The sequence below is a fragment of the Nerophis ophidion genome, linkage group LG10 (genome assembly GCF_033978795.1).
Source record: "Nerophis ophidion isolate RoL-2023_Sa linkage group LG10, RoL_Noph_v1.0, whole genome shotgun sequence".
Taxonomy (NCBI): domain Eukaryota; kingdom Metazoa; phylum Chordata; class Actinopteri; order Syngnathiformes; family Syngnathidae; genus Nerophis; species Nerophis ophidion.
In genome coordinates, this window is record NC_084620.1 from 29,381,686 (window position 1) to 29,400,879 (window position 19,194).

At 38.9% G+C, this 19,194-nt stretch overlaps 1 protein-coding gene across 3 annotated transcripts in view; it reads left to right on the top strand.

The window, feature by feature from the left end:
• LOC133560614 (protein PHTF2-like) overlaps window positions 1–19,194 on the top strand; it is a 62,154-nt gene that overhangs the window by 15,825 nt on the left and 27,135 nt on the right. For all 3 annotated transcript variants that reach the window (XM_061913326.1, XM_061913328.1, XM_061913327.1), the window contains exon 2: window positions 10,486–10,573. In XM_061913326.1, coding sequence (XP_061769310.1) covers window positions 10,529–10,573 — 45 coding nt within the window. In that variant the 5' untranslated portion in view covers window positions 10,486–10,528. The remainder of the gene's footprint in view (window positions 1–10,485; window positions 10,574–19,194) is intronic.

Genomic DNA, 19,194 nt, shown 5'->3' on the forward strand with positions numbered 1-19,194 from the left:
GCAGTGTGTCTTTTTCTGTCCACTGTTCACTGTGACAAGAGTGTAAGACTCTGCCTTCCCTAAATACACCGTTAAGCTGCAGTGTATTTTGGGAGCACAGAGTGTGTTTTCTTTTCCATGTCCAATGATGAGCAGCTAATGTGGAGTTTGAGGCCATATTAGGCAAGTGTTGTGAGGTTAGTGTTATTATTGTCAGGCAGCTACTAGACAATATTTTAATTGCCAGCTATGTCAGCTACCTTTAGCCAGTACTTATTTCAGTTTGGTGTGTTGTTAAAAACCTCTTAAAGAACATGAAATACATTTGCCTTTCTAATTTAGGCCAAAAACTCCTGTTTTTGTCAAGACCGCATTCTTGCAGTTTCTCAAAATGAAGGTTTAGCAAAATGCTGGCCAGACGTTCTTCCTGTTACTATAAATGCCTTTTTTTCTTCCCCAACTCCTTCCGGGTCTATAAGTGTGAGAACAGACACATGCATCTCTGCAGTGACTGTAGACTAGACTTGTATTACACCCGTCTGCACTTGTGTGTGCGCATACGAGTGTATATGTGTGTATGTACAGTATATTAGGGATGTAACGGTATCAATATCTCGGTCCAATATTAAGGCCAAAGTACGATACTGATGTATATGTCCAAAACAAAGACTTTAAATTTGTTTTAGTGTGTGTGTGTGTGTGTGTGTGTGAAATGAAGTGGCAAGAATGGTTAGGATAACGAAACTTATTGTAATCAAACAAACATAATGCTCAAATGTTTGAATCATTTTTTTACTGCAAACAAGTATGTGTGTATATGTATATATATATATGTATATATATTATATATTCATACATACATGTGTGTGTGTGTGTGTGTGTGTGTGTGTGTATATACACACACACATACTTGTTTGCAGTAAAAATATATATATGCATGTCTTTATGGACCTTGCTTTGTGCACTGGTACACAGTCATGTTGGAAGAAGAAGGGGCCCACTCCAAACGGTTCCCACAAGTTTGGGAGCAAGGAATTGTCCAAAATGTTTTGGTATCCTGGAGCACTCAAAGTTCCTTTCACTGAAACTGAGGGGCCAAGTCTAACTCCTGAAAAACAACCCCCCACCATAATTCCTCCTCCACCAAATTTCACATTCGGACAATGTTGTCCGAACTGTACCGTTCTCCTGGCCACCTCTAAAACCCAGACTCGTCCATCTTATTGCCGGATGGAAAAGCGTTTTTATTCACTCCAGAGAATGCATCTCCACTGCTCGAGAGTCCAGTGGCAACATGCTTTTACACCACTGCACTTTGCATTGGACTTGGTGATGTATGGCTTGGATGCAGCTGCTTGGCTATGGAAACCCATTCCATGAAGCTCTCTGCGTACTGTACGTGGGCTGATTGGAAGGCCACATGGAGTTTGGAGCTCTGTAGCAACTGACTTTGCAGAAAGTCGGCGACCTCTTTGGACTATGCGCTTCAGCATCCGTTGACCCTTCTGGGTGGCTTGAGTTGCTCTTCCATTGTCTTATAATAAAGCCAACAGTTGACTTTGGATCATTTAGGAGCAAGGAAATTTCACGACTGATTTGTGGCAGAGATGGAATCCTATGACAGTTACACGCTGGAAATCACTGCGCTCCTGAGTGCGGCCCATTCTTTCACAAATGTTTGTAGAAACAGTCTCCATGCCTAAGTGCTTCATTTTATACACCTGGAGCCGGGCCGTGTGATAAGGACACCCAATTGTGATCATTTGGATGGGTGGCCAAATACTTTTGGCAATATACTGTATATGTGTGTGTATGTGTATATATATATCCATCCATCCATCCATTTTCTACCGCTTATTCCCTTTTTTTTTGGGGTCGCGGGGGTGCTGGCGCCTATCTCAGCTACAATCGGGCGGAAGGCGGGGTAAACCATGGACAAGTCACCACCTCATCGCAGGGCCAACACAGATAGACAGACAACATTCACACTCACATTCACACACTAGGGCCAATTTAGTGTTGCCAATCAACCTATCCCCAGGTGCATGTCTTTGGAAGTGGGAGGAAGCCGGAGTACCCGGAGGGAACCCACGCATTCACGGGGAGGACATGCAAACTCCACACAGAAAGATCCCGAGCCTGGATTTGAACCCAGGACTGCAGGACCTTCGTATTGTGAGGCAGACGCACTAACCCCTCTGCCACCGTGAAGCCCTAAAATGATGACAGAGGTCTGTAATTTTCATCATAGGCACGCTTCAACTGTGAGAGAGAGAATGTGAAAAAAAATTCAGGACTTCACATTGTAGGAATTTTAAATAATTTATCTGTAAATTATGGTGGAAAATAAGTATTTGGTCAACCATTCAAAGCTCTCACAGATGGAAGGAGGTTTTGGCTAAAAATCTCACGATACATGGCCCCATTCATTCTTTCCTTAACACGGATCAGTCGTCCTGTCCACTTAGCAGAAAAACAGCCCCAAAGCATGATGTTTCCACCCCCATGCTTATCAGTACTACAGGTATGGTGTTCTTGGGATGCAACTCAATATTCTTCCTCCAAACACGACCAGTTGAGTTTATACCAAAAAGTTCTATTTTGGTTTCATCTGACCACATGACATTCTCCCAATCCTCTGCTGTATCATTCATGTATCCATTTTGGTACAAACTCAACTTGTCGTGTTTGGAGGAAGAATAATGAGTTGCATCCCAAGAACACTATACCTACTGTGAAGCATGGGGGTGTAAACATCGTGCTTCGGGGTTGTGTTTCTGCTAAGGGGACAGGACGATTGATCCGTGTTAAGGATAGAATGAATGGGGCCATGTATCGTGAGATTTTGAGCCAAAACCTCCTTCCATCAGTGAGAGCGTTGAATGGTTGACCAAATACTTCAAAGATAAATATATATATATATATATATATATATATATATATGTAGTGAAACAAAAATGAATGTTAACAACAGTATCAATATTAGTTATAATTTCAGCATAGCAGTGATAAAAATCTCTCATTGACATTATCATTAGACATTTATAAAAATAAAAAAAAATAAGAACAATAGTGTCACAGTGGCTTACACTTGCATCACTTCTCATAAGCTTGACAACACACTGTGTCCAATATTTTCACAAAGATAAAATAAGTCATATTTTTGGTTCGTTTAATAGTTAAAACAAATTTACATTATTGCAATCAGTTGATAAAACATTGTCCTTTACAATTATAAAAGCTTTTAAAAAAAAATCAACTACTCTGCTTGCATGTCAGCATATTGGGGTAGATCCTGCTGAAACCCTATGTATTGAATTAATACAGAATAGCTTTGAATCGGAAAAATATCGTTTTTGAATCGAGAATCGAATCGAACCTAAAAAATAGATATATTATCGAATCGTGACCCCAAGGATCGATATTGAATCGAATATATATATATATATATATATATATATATCCCATCCATTTTCTACCGCTTATTCCCTTTTGGGGTCGCGGGGGGCGCTGGCGCTGGCGCCTATCTCAGCTACAATCGGGCGGAAGGCGGGGTACACCCTGGACAAGTGTGTATATATATATATATATATATATATATATATATATATATATATATATATCAGTGACGTGTAGTCAGGGGCAGCAGGTGAGGCGTCCATATAGATGAGCTCGGGCCCAAAGAAGCCGGCGGCGTTCCTTTGTGTTGTTGATAAATTGGTTTGGCTTTGCATAGTAGAGTTTTAACTTGCACTTACAGATGTAGCGACCAACTGTAGTTACTGACAGTGGTTTTATGAAGTGTTCCTGAGCCCATGTGGTGATATCCTTTACACGCTGATGTCGGTTTTTGATGCAGTACCACCTGAGGAGTCAAAGGTCCGTAATATCATCGCTTTCTCCAGATTCTCTGAACCTTTTGACGATTTTACGGACCATAGATAGTAAAATCCCTAAATTCCTTGCAATAGCTCGTTGAGAAATGTTGTTCTAAAACTGTTCGACAATTTGCTTAAAAATTGGTGACCCTCGCCCCATCCTTGTTTGTGAATTACTTAGCATTTCATGGAAGCTGCTTTTATACCCAATCATGGCACCCACCTGTTCCCAATTAGCCTGCACACCTGTGGGATGTTCCAAATTAGTGTTTGATGAGCATTCTTCAACCTTATCAGTATTTATTGCCACCTTTCCCAACTTCTTTGTCACGTGTTGCTGGCATCAAATTCTAAAGTTAATAATTATTTGCAAAAAAATTTTTTTTATCAGTTTTAACATCAAATATGTTGTCTTTGTAGCATATTCAACTGAATATGGGTTGAAAGGGATTTGCAAATCATTGTATTCCGTTTATATTTACATCTAACACAATTTCCCAACTCATATGGAAACAGGGTTTGTACATACATACATACATATACAATCTCGATCTTGATGTCTTGAGTTTACAATACTTTATCCAACTCTTATTTTTTTTTTTGTGATAGTGATTGGAGCACATACTTGTTTGTCACAAAAGTAATTCATGAACTTTGGTTCTTTTTTTTTTAATGTATTATGAGTCGACTGAAAATTTGACCAAATCTGCTGGGTAAAAAGTATACATACAGCAATGTCAATATTTGGTTACTTTTCCCTTGGTAAGTTAGTGGTACTTGCAATAAGGCGCTTTTGGTAACCATCCACAAGCTTCTGGTTGAATTTTTGACCACTACTCTTGACAAAATTGGTGCAGTTCAGCTAAATTTGTTGGTTTTCTGACATGGACTTGTTTCTTCAGCATTGTCCACATGTTTAAGTCAGGACTTTGGGAAGGCCATTCTAAAACCTTAATTCTAGCCTGATTCAGCCACTTTTCACGTGTGTTTGGGGTCATTGTCCTTTTGGAACACCCAACTTCACCCAAGACCGCACCTCCGGGCTGATGAGTTTAGGTTGACCTCAAGAATTATGACCATTTAAAGCACCAGTTTCATTGGCAGCAGAACAGGCCCAGAGCATAATACTACCACCACCATGGTAGGATGGTGTTACTGGGATTAAAGGCCTCACCTTTTCTCCTCCAAACATATTGCTGGGTATTGTGGCCAAACAGCTCAATTTTTGTTTCATCTGACACAGAACTTTCCTCCAGAAGGTCTTATCTTTGTCCATGTGACGTCATATAGGGGTGTAACGGTACGTGTATTTGTATTGAACCGTTTCGGTACGGGGGTTTCGGTTCGGTTCGGAGGTGTACCGAACGAGTAGACATGCTAGCAGCTAGCAGGTTAGAACAACATGTAAAAGCCAGACCTGGAAGACTTTCCTGCCTCGTTAAGTTCTCCCATTTGGGAACACTTTGGCTGCGCAATACAACAATGGAGAACGGAGGTTTGCCAAGATTGTTCAGCAGCTGCTTCTGACAACACGTCAAACATGTGTTGCACCTTTCCTGCTTCCAGCTCCCGTAGTGTCTCCCTTGCGCTCACAACCCTTCACTCTACCCGGCAGTGGGTTTGCACAGCTCCGGGCTCCAGGGTAAATGAAGAGTCCGTCATCCATCCATCCATTTTGTACCGCTTATTCAATTAATTGCAAATCGTGGCTTTATTGAGGTCTTGCACACAGCCAATCTAGCAAAACACCAGTCACTCCCCGCACTCACGCTACGCTCCCTCACCAGGTTCGCTTGCCCACTATGACGTCACATGCTGTCACATATTAAAGGGCCACACACACACACACACACGCTACTCTCATAACACTGTGGTTCTCAACCTTTTTTCAGTGATGTACCCCCTGTGAACATTTGTTTAATTCAAGTACCCCCTAATCAGAGCAAAGCATTTTTGGTTGAAAAAAAGAGATAAAGAAGTAAAATACAGCACTATGTCATCAGTTTCTGATTTATTAAATTGTATATCAGTGCAAAATATTGCTGATTTGTAGTTGTCTTTTTTTAACTATTTGGAAAGAAAGATATAAGAATAACAAAAAACTTGTTGAAAAATAAACAAGTGATTCAATTATAAATAAAGATTTCTACACATAGAAGTAATCATCAACTTAAAGTGCCCTCTTTGGGGATTGTAGTAGAGATCCATCTGGATTCATCAACTTCATTCTAAATATTTCTTCACAAAAAAAGAAATCTTTAACATCAATATGTATGGAAAATGTCTACAAAAAACGGCGGGCGGTGTTGATGAACGTGGACCCCGACTTAAACAAGGTAAAAACTTGTTGGGGTGTTAGCATTTAGTGGTCAATTGTGCGGAATATGTACTGTACTGTGCAATCTACTAATAAAAGTCTCAATCGATCAATCAAAAAAAGCACTTTATATGTAGAAAGGTTCTGTTAAGAAACCATTCTGAGCATTATCTTTTTTAGTTTTTATTCTATATTTGTGAAGTGAAGTGAATTAAATTGATATAGCGCTTTTCTCAAGTGACTCAAAGCGCTTTACATAGTGAAACCCAATATCAAAGTTACATTTACACCAGTGTGGGTGGCACTGGGAGCAGATGGGTAAAGTGCCTTGCCCAAGGACACAACGGCAGTGACTAGGATGGCACAAGCGGAAATCGAACCTGCAACCCTCAAGTTGCTGGCACGGCCACTCTACCAACCGAGCTATTATATATGTATTAACCCTGGCAATGGACCCTGTGTGTATATGTATGTTATGCCATTGTTTACAAATTTGGTAAATAAATAACCAAAACATTTATATTTTGTTGTTATCTTACTGTACCGAAAATGAACCGAACCGTGACCTCTGAACCGAGGTACGTACCAAACCGAAATCCCTATATATATATATATATATATATATATATATATATATATATATATATATATATATATATATATATATATATATATATATATATATATATATATGTTTATATATATATGTATATATATCCACCCATCCATCCATTTTCTACCGCTTATTCCCTTCCGGGGTCGCGGGGGGCGCTGGCGCCTATCTCAGCTACAATCGGGCGGAAGGCGGGGTACACCCTGGACAAGTCGCCACACCAAACATCGCAGGGCCAACACAGATAGACAGACAACATTCACACTGCGTAGGTAAGGTGGGCGGGGTTGGGGGCGCGGTGGTGTAAAATATATTCAGGAGGTGTCACGGATGCAAAGGATTCTGGGTATTTGTTGTGTTGCGTTTATGTTGTGTTACTGTGAGGATGTTCTCCCGAAATGTGTTTGTCATTCTTGTTTGGTGTGGCTTCACAGTGTGGTGCATATTAGTAAGAGTGTTAAAATTGTTTAGATCACAACCATCAGTGTACTCTGTATCAACCAGAATGCCTTTCAATCTTGTACGTGTGATCGCGGAAGCTGCATACAACATGTTGCTGGGCTAACAATCGTTATGTACGTGGTGTTAAAGTTGTCAAAGGCAATGGCTTCACAGCGCGCCCTTATTCTTGTCATCAGGATGAACACCGTTGAAAATTCGCGAGAACGTTAGCGGCTCCCATTGTCTTCTTTACTCTGTGAAACGGGTTTAAATAGCTCTTTGAGTGGTAAAGGTGGCCGACCTCTGATGTATTTCAACGGGCGGGTGGCGGGCCGTTGCGGTTCTGATAAAATGTTGGTCCGGGTGGACGGCGGGTGGATGACGACTTTGGTGATGTGGTTGCGGATGATATAATTTCCTATCCGCGCATCTTTAATGTATACTTTATATATATACATATATATATTTATATATACATATGTAGATAAAATACAAAAATACATGTATATGTAGGTACATATATGTATATATACACTTATATAAAAATATGTATTTATATATATATATATATTTACACATGTATATAATGTATGTATTAATATATACATACACAGGTGTATATAAGTGTGTGTGCGTGTGTGTGTGTGTGCGTGTATATATGTATGTGTGTGTATGTGTATATATATATATATACATATATATATATATAATATATATATATATATATATATATGACACTACAAACTACATATTATTTTTTATTTGTAACTCAACATCTTCACACACTTATTTCTTTGCTCGGATTGATTCTTCAGCAGGGGTTTTGCGCAAGATGTGAGGACCACACTTAGATCCACATTAACATACACACATGCGTGCGCACACACACATTACACACACGCAAACGGACAGACAGACACATGGGTAAGTAACCCTGGACGCTCGTCATATTAATATAAACTTATGGTTCGAGTGGCAGTGAATCTCTCACGGCCTATTGGTCAGAGCAGGGGTCACCAACCTTTTTGAAACCAAGAGCTACTTCTTGGGTACTGGTTAATGCGAAGGGCTACAAGTTTGATACACACTTAAATAAATTGCCAGAAATAGCCAATTTGCTCAATTTACCTTTAACTCTATATTATTATTAATAATTAATTACCCTGCTTTCTGCCCGATTGTAGCTGAGATAGGCGCCAGCGCCCCCCGCGACCCTGAAAGGGAAATGATGGATGATTAGAAAATGGATGGATGGATATATTTGACTTTGTGGAAACACTAATCATCTTTAATGATTTCTCACAATAAATATATATAGAAACAGATAAATATCAATATGCAACAGTTTATTTTTATATTTTCTCTAAGTGCACATTTTTCAAATTGAACATTTTCAAATGATCACTTTTAAGACAGTCTTGTGAAATCACAATATCCCATTTTAACTAGCTAGCCACTAACATTTTTTTAACAAATCATGAATTACTTTGGACCATGTTCCGTCGTACATTTTTTTTCCTTTTACGGAAGGTTTTTTGTAGAGAATAAATGATGAAAAAAACACTTAATTGAACGGTTTATGAGGAGAAAACACAAAAAAAATGAAAATTAAATTTCGACTCTTTCAACCGAAAAAAAGGGAAAACTAGCTAATTCGAATCTTTTTGAAAAAAATATATATATATTATGGAACATTATTAGTAATTTTCCCTGATTAAAATTAATTTAAAAATTTGGATGACATGTCCGGCTTCTTCCCACTTCCAAAGACATGCACCTGGGGATAGGTTGATTGGCAACACTAAATTGGCCCTAGTGTGTGAATGTGAGTGTGAATGTTGTCTGTCTATCTGTGTTGGCCCTGCGATGAGGTGGCGACTTGTCCAGGGTGTACCCCGCCTTCCGCCCGATTGTAGCTGAGATAGGCGCCAGCGCCCCCCGCGACCCCGAAAGGGAATAAGCGGTAGGAAATGGATGGATGGATGGATGTTTTAAATAGGTTCAAATCCAATCTGCACTTTGTTAGAATATATAACAAAATGGACCAAGCTATATTTCTAACAAAGACAAATCATTATTTCTTCTAGATTTTCCAGAACAAAAAGAAATTCAAAAGACTTTGAAACAAGATTTAAATTTGATTCTACAAATTTTCTAGATATGTCAGAATATTTATGGGGAATTTCAATCATAATAAGTTTGAAGAAATATTTCACAAATATTCTTTGTCGGAAAAACAGAAGCTAAAATGAAGAATTAAATTAAAATGCATTTATTATTCTTTCCAATAAAAAAAAATATCTGCTTGAACATTGATATAAATTGTCAGGAAAGAAGAGGAAGGAATTTAAAAGGTAAAAAGGTATATGTGTTTAAAAATCCTAACATAATTTTTAAAGTTGTATTTTTTTCTCTAAAATTGTCTTTCTGAAAGTTATAAGAAGCAAAGTAAAACAATAAATTAATTTGAACAAGTGACGACCAAGTCTTTAAAATATTTTCTTGGATTTTCAAATTCTATTTGAGTTTTGTCTCTTTTAGAATTAAAAATGTCGAGCAAAGCGAGATCAGCTTGCTAGTAAATAATTGAATTTTAAAAAATAGAGGCAGCTCACTGGTAAGTGCTGCTATTTGAGTTATTTTTAGAACAGGCCAGCGGGCTACTCATCTGGTCCTCACGGGCGACCTGGTGCCCGCGGGCACCGCGTTGGTGACCCCTGGGTTAGAGTGTCCGCCCTGAGATCGGTAGGTTGTGAGTTCAAACCCCGACCCAGTCATACCAAAGGCTATAAAAATGGGACCCATTGCCTCACTGCTTGGCACTCAGCATCAAGGGTTGGAATTGGGGGTCAAATCACCATAAATGATTTCCGGGCGCGGCACCGCTGTTGCTCACTGCTCCCCTCCCCAGGGGGTGATCAAGGGGATGGGTGAAATGCAGAGGACAAATTTCACCACACCTAGTGTGCGTGTGACAATCATTGGTACTTTACCTTCACACACACACACAGTAACACATGAGCACAGACGCTTCTGAATGTTGCAACAAGCTCCCCGTTTTCATAACAAGCAGTGGCAATGACGCCCACTTTGCAGGATTATTGTGCTGATGTTGATGGGTTTACTATATGTGGGCGTGCGTGTGTGCTCCTCCTTTTAGCATTCATTAGTCGCCAAGACACCTGCCTCAGTAGACTTTGCACACTCTCATTGGTCGGTCACTCACAACTTCCTTCTCCTTCTGCTTTGTCTTCTAGTCTTAAAATGCCCTAGACGACAAGAGGGGACATGTAAATGTAAATGGCTTCCAAAGTAAAAGATGCTGTGGTGTGGTACCAGAAAAAGGTAAGATGATCATCGCTTTTTTTGCAACTCACTGCTCATTATGATGATTATTATTATTATTGTCATTATTATTATTGTTATTATTAGTATTATTATTATTACTACTACTACTATGAGGGTTTGCCAGTGCATTAAACTTTTCAATGAAGGCATGCCTTATTTGGGAACATGTGAGAGTCAAAATGGAAGACAAAAGCAAGTTTGGAATTAGGATTTGGTGCAAGAAACCCTGGACTGATGAATTTGTTATCATTATAAGACTTTTGTTCATACAACTTCACTCCCATTTAGGCAATGAAAATATCTGTTAGCATGCAAGTGGTGTCTATTCAAAGCAGTCAAAAGAAGACCACTTGCTCTGAATACAAAATGCTCAAGCTGGTGTCACATGTCATCTTGTTCCGTGGTTTCTGATATCGGATCCTCTGCTGGACTTCAATCGCTGCCCCAGCTCACCTTACGCGCCTCTCTACCCTGCAGGCTGCGACCCCCCCAGTCTTGCGTGCGTGTGCCTGTGCGTGTGTGTGTGTGCGTGTGTGTGTCTGTCTGTCTGTCTGTGTGTGTGTGGCTCCCTCTGCTTCCTTCGGCATTCACAAGTGGTTCCTTGAAGAGGGAAAATACTTTCAGCTGACAACATTCAATTGTGGTTTAAAGCTTCATGTGGCCTTGCTCACGTTTCCTTGTGTGTGAGCTGGAGGAGGTAGTGATACCTGCTGATTAATGAAGAGTGCGGGTGAAGTGTCCTCAGGGCTTCCTTGAGCCGCAAGTCATCACATTTATAAAACATTTTTTTATTCGAGCAAAAACACATCAACTTGATTGAATGTGCATGATGTGATACCTTGGTTCATATAAAACTATATTATAGTTTATAAAAAAAAAAAAAAAATCACAACCGGGCCACATTGACTATGTTTTTACTGCAGGCCGATGTGGTCCAAATCAGATTTTTTTCAATCAGATTTCTTCCAGTTGACTGTTTACACTGTAAGTAAAATGTGATCTTTATCAGACTCCAGTACAAACACGTACAGGCCCCAATGAGGCCTCAATGTGGCCTTGATGTCACTTGCATGTGCAGTTCAATAAGGTGAAAAGAGAGGAGGTTGACCGGATTCCGTAAAAAAAGTTGCTACTACTACTACAAAATAAAATTAAGTTGCCACACAAAGGAAAATTATTTTTTTAACTTGAACATAAAGTAATACAATGTATGACTATATATATATATATATATATTAGAGGTGTAAATTTCGGTTCCGTATATACCTCGGTTCAGAGGTCACGGTTCAGTTCATTTTCGGTACTGTAGGAAAAAACAAAATATAATTTTTTTGATTATTATTTAACAAATTTGTAAAATCTTCCACCAAAAATATTTTTCTTAGTGGAACATTTGATGTGAAGTAATCGGAAACTAGAATAGGTCAATAATTCATAATAACATGGATTTTGAATCATTATTATGTTTTGAGCAATGACAGATTGAAAGAAAAAAACACAGCTTTGTTTTATTGGTCAACGTTGCAACTTTTTCTAAATTACATTTAGCCTTTAAGCTTTTTTATTTCACCTTTGTTTATGTTTTTGTTTATTTTTATAGTATTTTTAGAATGTGCCGTGGGCTTTTAAAACATTAGCTGTGTGCCGCAAATGGCCTCCGTGGCACACTTTTGACACCCCTGCTATAGATAATAAAAAATTTAATCTGATTAATCAAAGGATAAAAAGCAGAGCCTGGCGACGCATGCGCGTTTATCATAACTCTCTCGCTCTCTGTCTCTACCCCTCCCTCACGAATGTTAAAGGGGAACATTATCACAATTTCAAAAGGGTTAAAAACAATAAAAATTAGTTCCCAGTGGCTTGTTGTATTTTTTGATGTTTTTTTCAAAATTTTACCGGTCTCGGAATATCCCTAAATAAAGCTTTAAAGTGCCTAATTTTCGCTATCTTCGAAACCAGTAGCCATTTCCCTGTGACGTCATACAGTGCTGCCAATGTAAACAAACAATGGGAATAGCACAGCAAGATATCGTGACATTAGCTCGGATTCAGACTTGGATTTCAGCATCTTAAGCGATTCAACAGATTACGCATGTATTGAAACAGATGGTTAGAGTATGAAAGTATTGAAGAAGAAACTGAAGCTATTGAGCGAATAGCAATTGACGCTATTCATAGCCATAGCATGGCCGAATAGCTGCGTTAGCATCGCCGGTAAAATGTGCGGACCAAACGATCAGGACTTTCGCATCTTGTGACACTGGAGCAACTTAAATCCGTCGATTGGTAAGTGTTTTTTTCGCATTAAATGTGGGTGAAAGGAAACGTAATATAGTTGCAAATGCATCTGCAGGTTATCCATACATCTCTTTGCCATGTCTGCTTTAGCACCGCCGGTAATTAGCATGTTAGCATCGATTAGCATAGCATGTTAGCATCGATTAGCTGGCAGTCAACATCAACAAAATTCACCTTTGTGATTTCGTTGACTATCGTTGCAAATGCATTTGCAGGTTATCCATACATCTCTGTGCCATGTCTGCTTTAGCACTGTCGGTACATAGCATGTTAGCATCGATTAGCATAGCATGTTAGCATCGATTAGCGTAGCATGTTACCATCGATTAGCTAGCAGTCACGCCGCGACCAAATATATCTGATTAGCACATAAGTCAACATCAACAAACTCACCTTTGTGATTTAGTTGACTTTATCGTTGCAAATGCATCTGCAGGTTATCCATACATCTCTGTGCCATGTATGTCATCGCCGGTCAAATGTGCAGACACTTTGGTACATTCAATGGGGGTCCTGGCGGCAGACACTTTCGCATCTTCGGGCCAGTGGTGCAACTTGAATCCCTCCCTGTTAGTGTTGTTACACCCTCTGACAACACACCGACGAGGCATGATGTCTCCAAGGTTCCAAAAAATAGTCGAAAAAACGGAAAATTCAGAGCTGAGACCCAATGTTTACAATGTGTTGAAAATGAAAATGGCGGCTGTGTTACCTCGGCAACGTCACATTCTGACTTCATCGCCTCCAGAGCGATAAACAGGAAGGCGTTTAATTCGCCAAAATCCACCCATTTAGAGTTTGGAAATCGGTTAAAAAAATATATGGTCTTTTTTCTGCACCATCAAGGTATATATTGACGCTTATATAGGTCTGGTGATAATGTTCCCCTTTAAAGGCCTACTGAAACCCACTATTACTAACCACACAGTCTGATAGTTTATATATCAATGATGAAATATTAACATTGCAACACATGCCAATACTGCCTTTTTAGTTTACTAAATTGCAATTTTAAATTTCCCGCGAGTTTCTTGTTGAAAACGTCGCGGAATGATGACGCGAACGCGTGATGTCACGGACTTTTAGGAAATATTAGCGCTGCACCAGCAGCAACTAAAAGTCGTCTGCTTTAACCGCATAATTACACAGTATTTTGGACATCTGTGTTGCTGAATCTTTTGCAATTTGTTCATTTAATAATGGAGACTATAAAACACAATGCTGTTGGTGGAAAGCGGTGGATTGCAGATGTCTTTAGCACCGAGACACAGCTGGTGTTTTTTTGTTTGTTGTGGAGCGGAGCGGTCAAGCGAACATGTTTTCTCTGCGTCAACCAGCATGTTTTTGGATGGGGAAATTGTGATATATATCTTACCGGAGAAATCATTGGATTATTCGTCGTCCTGCAGCAGCTTGGCTCCTTGGCTTCTCTCTGAGACACTTCGTGTTCACCGCAGCCATCCGACCTCGAGGTATGTCTTTACAATCTTTTAAAGTCTCACTAAAACACTATTAAAACAATAAGCAGATAAGGGATCTTCCAGAATTATCTTAGTAAATGTGTCTAATTACATCTGAAACGCTCACTTTGCCGCCAGCCCGGAGCCGTCGCTTTTTTTTTTTTCTCTTGTCCTTCACTATCAATATCCTAATTCACAAATCTTTCATCCTCGCTCAAATTAATGGGGAAATTGTCGCTTTCTCGGTCCGAATTGCTCTTACTGCTGGTGGCTCCCATTAAAAACAATGTGAATATGCGAGGAGCCCTGCAACCAGAGCCGGCCCAAGGCATAAGCGAACTAAGCGTTTGCTTAGGGCCCCGCGGCCACCAGGGGGCCCAAATCAATAAACAAAAAATTCTTATTTTTTATTTTTTGCATGTACGAGTCTGACTGATGATTTCTAAATGATCAAAGATATATTATTGTACAAAAACACAATTTTAGGTCAACAGAGTGCTGCTGCTGATCTAGGCCTAGTGATTCTTCCTTCCTCTCTTTAAATGTCAAAGCGCCTCAAATTAATAAAAAATTACTTGAGATCTTCCATGGCTCAAGAAAGACTGAGTGGACAGGCAGTGATTAGTATTAATAACAAAGTCGGCCATCAGATTTCTTACAGTGATGTCATAAATGACTTTGCCTCCAGAAAAGCCAGGAAGCACAGGTTTTAAGGAGTGGGTGGAGTGGTGTGGGTGGTGAAGAACAGAGGAACAAAACTGTGATGTGATGGTCAAATGTGTGAATTAAGGAAGTTTATTTTGATTTTTTTACCCCAAATTTTTTGCACATCGTTATGTACATTTACATAGTTTTAATACGTAGTAACTTAATATTTTTTTTATAAACCTTTATGTTACCTTGTTTCTGGTAACTCTGTTATTTAATATTTTTTTAAGTATTTGCTTGATATTTAATTTAATTATATTGGTTTTTGTACAATTGAATTTGTTCCTTTTTATATATATTTAAGTGATTTTATTGTTGCACTTTATTGTTTTTCTTGCACTACGAATGATTTTTGCACATTGCTGTTTCAGGTTTTTGTTACCAAAAATAATAAAGTGAATCAGAATCAGCTTTATTGTCCAGTTATGTTTAACACACATAGAATTTAACTTCAGTAGACTGCGCTCTCTTTGTACAAAGTAAACATTGAATATGAACAATTAACTAAAAACATAAACTAGTAATTAAAGACTAATATGTACAAGACTGATGAGACAAGATGACACTTTTACTGTAAATACAAAGCTTTATCACTTGGACTGTTCAACCCCAGGCCACTCCTGTGGCTGAATGTTTTCTACATTTTAAGATTGGCACTCTGGACATCATTCGTTCATTCATTGGTATTATTTATGTTCTTAACTGGGGCACCCCCATATCTTTATAAATGACGTGTCATTTGTAAAGACATACCAGGCTGACAATAGGATAAGGTAAACAACACTGCCAGAGGCGCAATGAGTTTATAGTAGGTGTGTGAATGATCAACAATCAATATTATTGGCAGAAATAGAGGGCCCCAAAATCAAATTGTGGTTAGGGCCCAACTCGTGACGTCACGCGCACATACTTCCGGTAAAGGCAGGGCTTAATCTATTAGCGACCAAAAGTTGCGAACTTTATCGTTGATGTTCTTTACTAAATCCTTTCAGCAAAAATATGGCAATATCGCAAAATGATCAAGTATGACACATAGAATGGACCTGCTATTCCCATTTAAATAAGAAAATCTCATTTCAGTAGGCCTTTAACCCTGCAGGGTACACCACTTTTGTTTTTTGTTTTTAATGCATTCTTAACCCTGAATGTACATTGAAAATACACGCAGCCATAACTTAAAATGCCGGACATTCGGGGCATTTAAGAAACTCCACCTGGACAGCCCCGCAAAGAGGACATATCCCGTGAAAAAAGGAGGTATGGTCAGTCTATCATAGCCCAGTCGTTGCTAGCATCCTGTGTGTTTTTGTTTTTTTGTTTGATTGAAACTTTTATTAGTAGATTGCACAGTACAATACATATTCCGTACAATTGAACACTAAATGGTAACACCCAAATAAGTTTTTCAACTTGTTTAAGTCAGGGTCCACGTAAATCATTTCATGGTGCCTCGGTGTGCATTGTTTACACAACGTGCGGTGCGCTACTAATATGTCCGTGTCGTTCGGTTCACCTCCGAACCGAACCGAAACCCCCGTACCGAAACGGTTCAATACAAATACACGTACCGTTATACACCTAATTTATACAGGTGTTGTTCATATTATTAGAATATCATGAAAAAGTTGATTTATTTCAGTACTTAGATTCAGAACGTGAAACGTACATATTATATCAATTCATTACACACATAGTGATATATTTGAAATGTTTATTTCTTTAAATTTTGCTGATTAGTACTGAAAATGACTGAAAATCCCAAATTCAGTATCTCAGAGAATTAGAATATTAGTTACGACTAGTACCAAAAAATATTTTTTAGAAATGTGGGCCAACTGAAAAGTATGAACATGGAAAGTTTAAGCATGTACGGCAATCAATACTTAGTTGCAGCTCCTTTTGCCTGAATTGCTGCAGCAATACGGCGTGGCATGGAGTTGACCAGTCTGTTGCACTCAGGTGTTATGAGAGCCCAGGTGGCTTTAATAGTGGCCTTCAGCTCTTCAGCATTGTTGGGTCTGGCATCTCGCATCTTCCGCTTCACAATACCCCATTGGTTTTCTATGGGGTTAAGGTCAGGTGAGTTTGCAGGCCAATCAAGAACAGGGATACCATGGTCCTTAAACCAGGTACTGGTAGATTTGGCACTGTGTGCAGGTGCCAAGTCATGTTGGAAAATGAAATCTTCACCTCCATAAAATTGGTCCGCGGCAGGCAGCATAAAGTGTTCTAAAACTTCCTTGTAGACTGCTGCATTGACTCTACACCAGTGGTTCTCAAACTTTTTTTGACATCCCCCACTTTGGACAAAGGGGAGTTTTCAAGCCCCACCTCCCCCCATCGCCCTAACAGATCGCTAATGCCAAGTTTAACATTCTCAAATTTATTGAACATCAAGTAACATCAAGTTGTATACATTCCAACTCAATAACATAAAATAAAATCAAGTTCAATAATGAATAAAATAACTGTGCAGCTGTGGTATAACTTGCATCAAGTTCAATAATAAATAAAATAACTTGCATCAAGTTCAATAATAAATAAAACAAAAGTGTTATAACTTGCATCAATTTCAATGATAAATCAAATTAAAGTGTTATAACTTGCATCAAGTTCAATAATAAATCAAATAACTTGCATCAAGTTCAATAATAAATCCAATAACTTGAATCAAGTTCAATATTAAATAAATTAAAAGTGCCACTTTTTCGTGTTTTGATAAAATTTACCGCGCTCACAACATCTGTTAAAACCTCATTGAGTTCGGGGCTAAGCTGCCTTGATGCGAGTGCTTCCCGGTGAATGACGCAGTGTGTCCAATGCGCATTTGGCGCAACCCGCTTTATTAGAGCCTGCTGCCCGTTTCTTGACCCTGCCATAGTCTGTGCGCAATCGGAGCAAAAGTCCACACAGTTTTCCCATTTAAGGTCCTGTTCTTTGAGGAAACTGTCCATTATCTTGAACAGCTCATCAGCAGTGGCTCTATTTTTTATGTATTTGCAAAACAGTAAATCCTCGCACAGTGACTTGCCATTCACAAAGCGGACGTATGTGATGAACAGGCAGTCTTTATTGCTGTCAGTAGCTTCGTCCACTTGTAAAGCAAAACGACTTTATTTTAATTTGTCTACGACAGGGGTCGGCAGCCTTTACCACTCAAAGAGCCATTTTGACCCGTTTCACAAATTAAAGAAAACAATGGGAGCCGCAAAACTCTTTTGAAATTTAAAATGAAATAACACTGTCTAATCCCCCTCTGATCCCCACAATTTCACCCTCTGTCTTCCTTTTTTTCTCTTTCTATCCCTTGCTGCTCCAGCCCGGCTGCACAAAATGATAATATAAATACATTTAATAAAGTCAAATTTAAATAAAGCAACAAGAGAAGTATCCTACACTTCTTTTCTGTAAAGTAAATGTGAACAGCCGATATGGGCATCTACATCAACTATGTGATTTGCCTGAGAAGCTGGACAGGACAAAAAAATTAAAATATAAAATAAAATAAAAAGTTAAATAACACTGCATATAAAGTTTTCTTTTTGATTTGTGCTATGTATAAACAAACTATGATGGGTTACGTTTATGAAATCAATGAATGACTGCAGAAAAAATAAAATACAATTTCTGCATGCAACAAATCGTTTTTAACTCCGAAAAAGACGTCGGGTTGAAGGTTAAGTAAAATACTTCATGTCTATTTAAGTCTTCCTTGTAGTAATGAAAAAACAAAACGCCACGCTTAAATTATTCACTGGCAGAACACCAAAAATGCCGTCCTCTCTCTCTGTGTCGTCATCCTTTTACTGGCGCCGTGCATCAGCTGCCAACCTAAATGATAAAATGTCTATTTCGCTGAACAATTTAAAAATGTGAATATATGCAAAATTATAGGAAATTAAAATATTTATCATACGTGGTCAATGTGATTTCTGCTCCTGAACCGCAGCGCACAGCGTCTCCACATAGGGGCTGTATGACGTCACCTTTATCTTCACACAGGAATGTAAACTCTCATCTGGGAGGCGTGTGCGATGTTTGTTTTTAATAAAGTTCATGTTGGAGAACACCTGCTCACATGTATATGTGGATCCAAAGATCGACAGGACTCCAAGTGCATACTTTTTCATGTTCACATAAAAGTCGGGG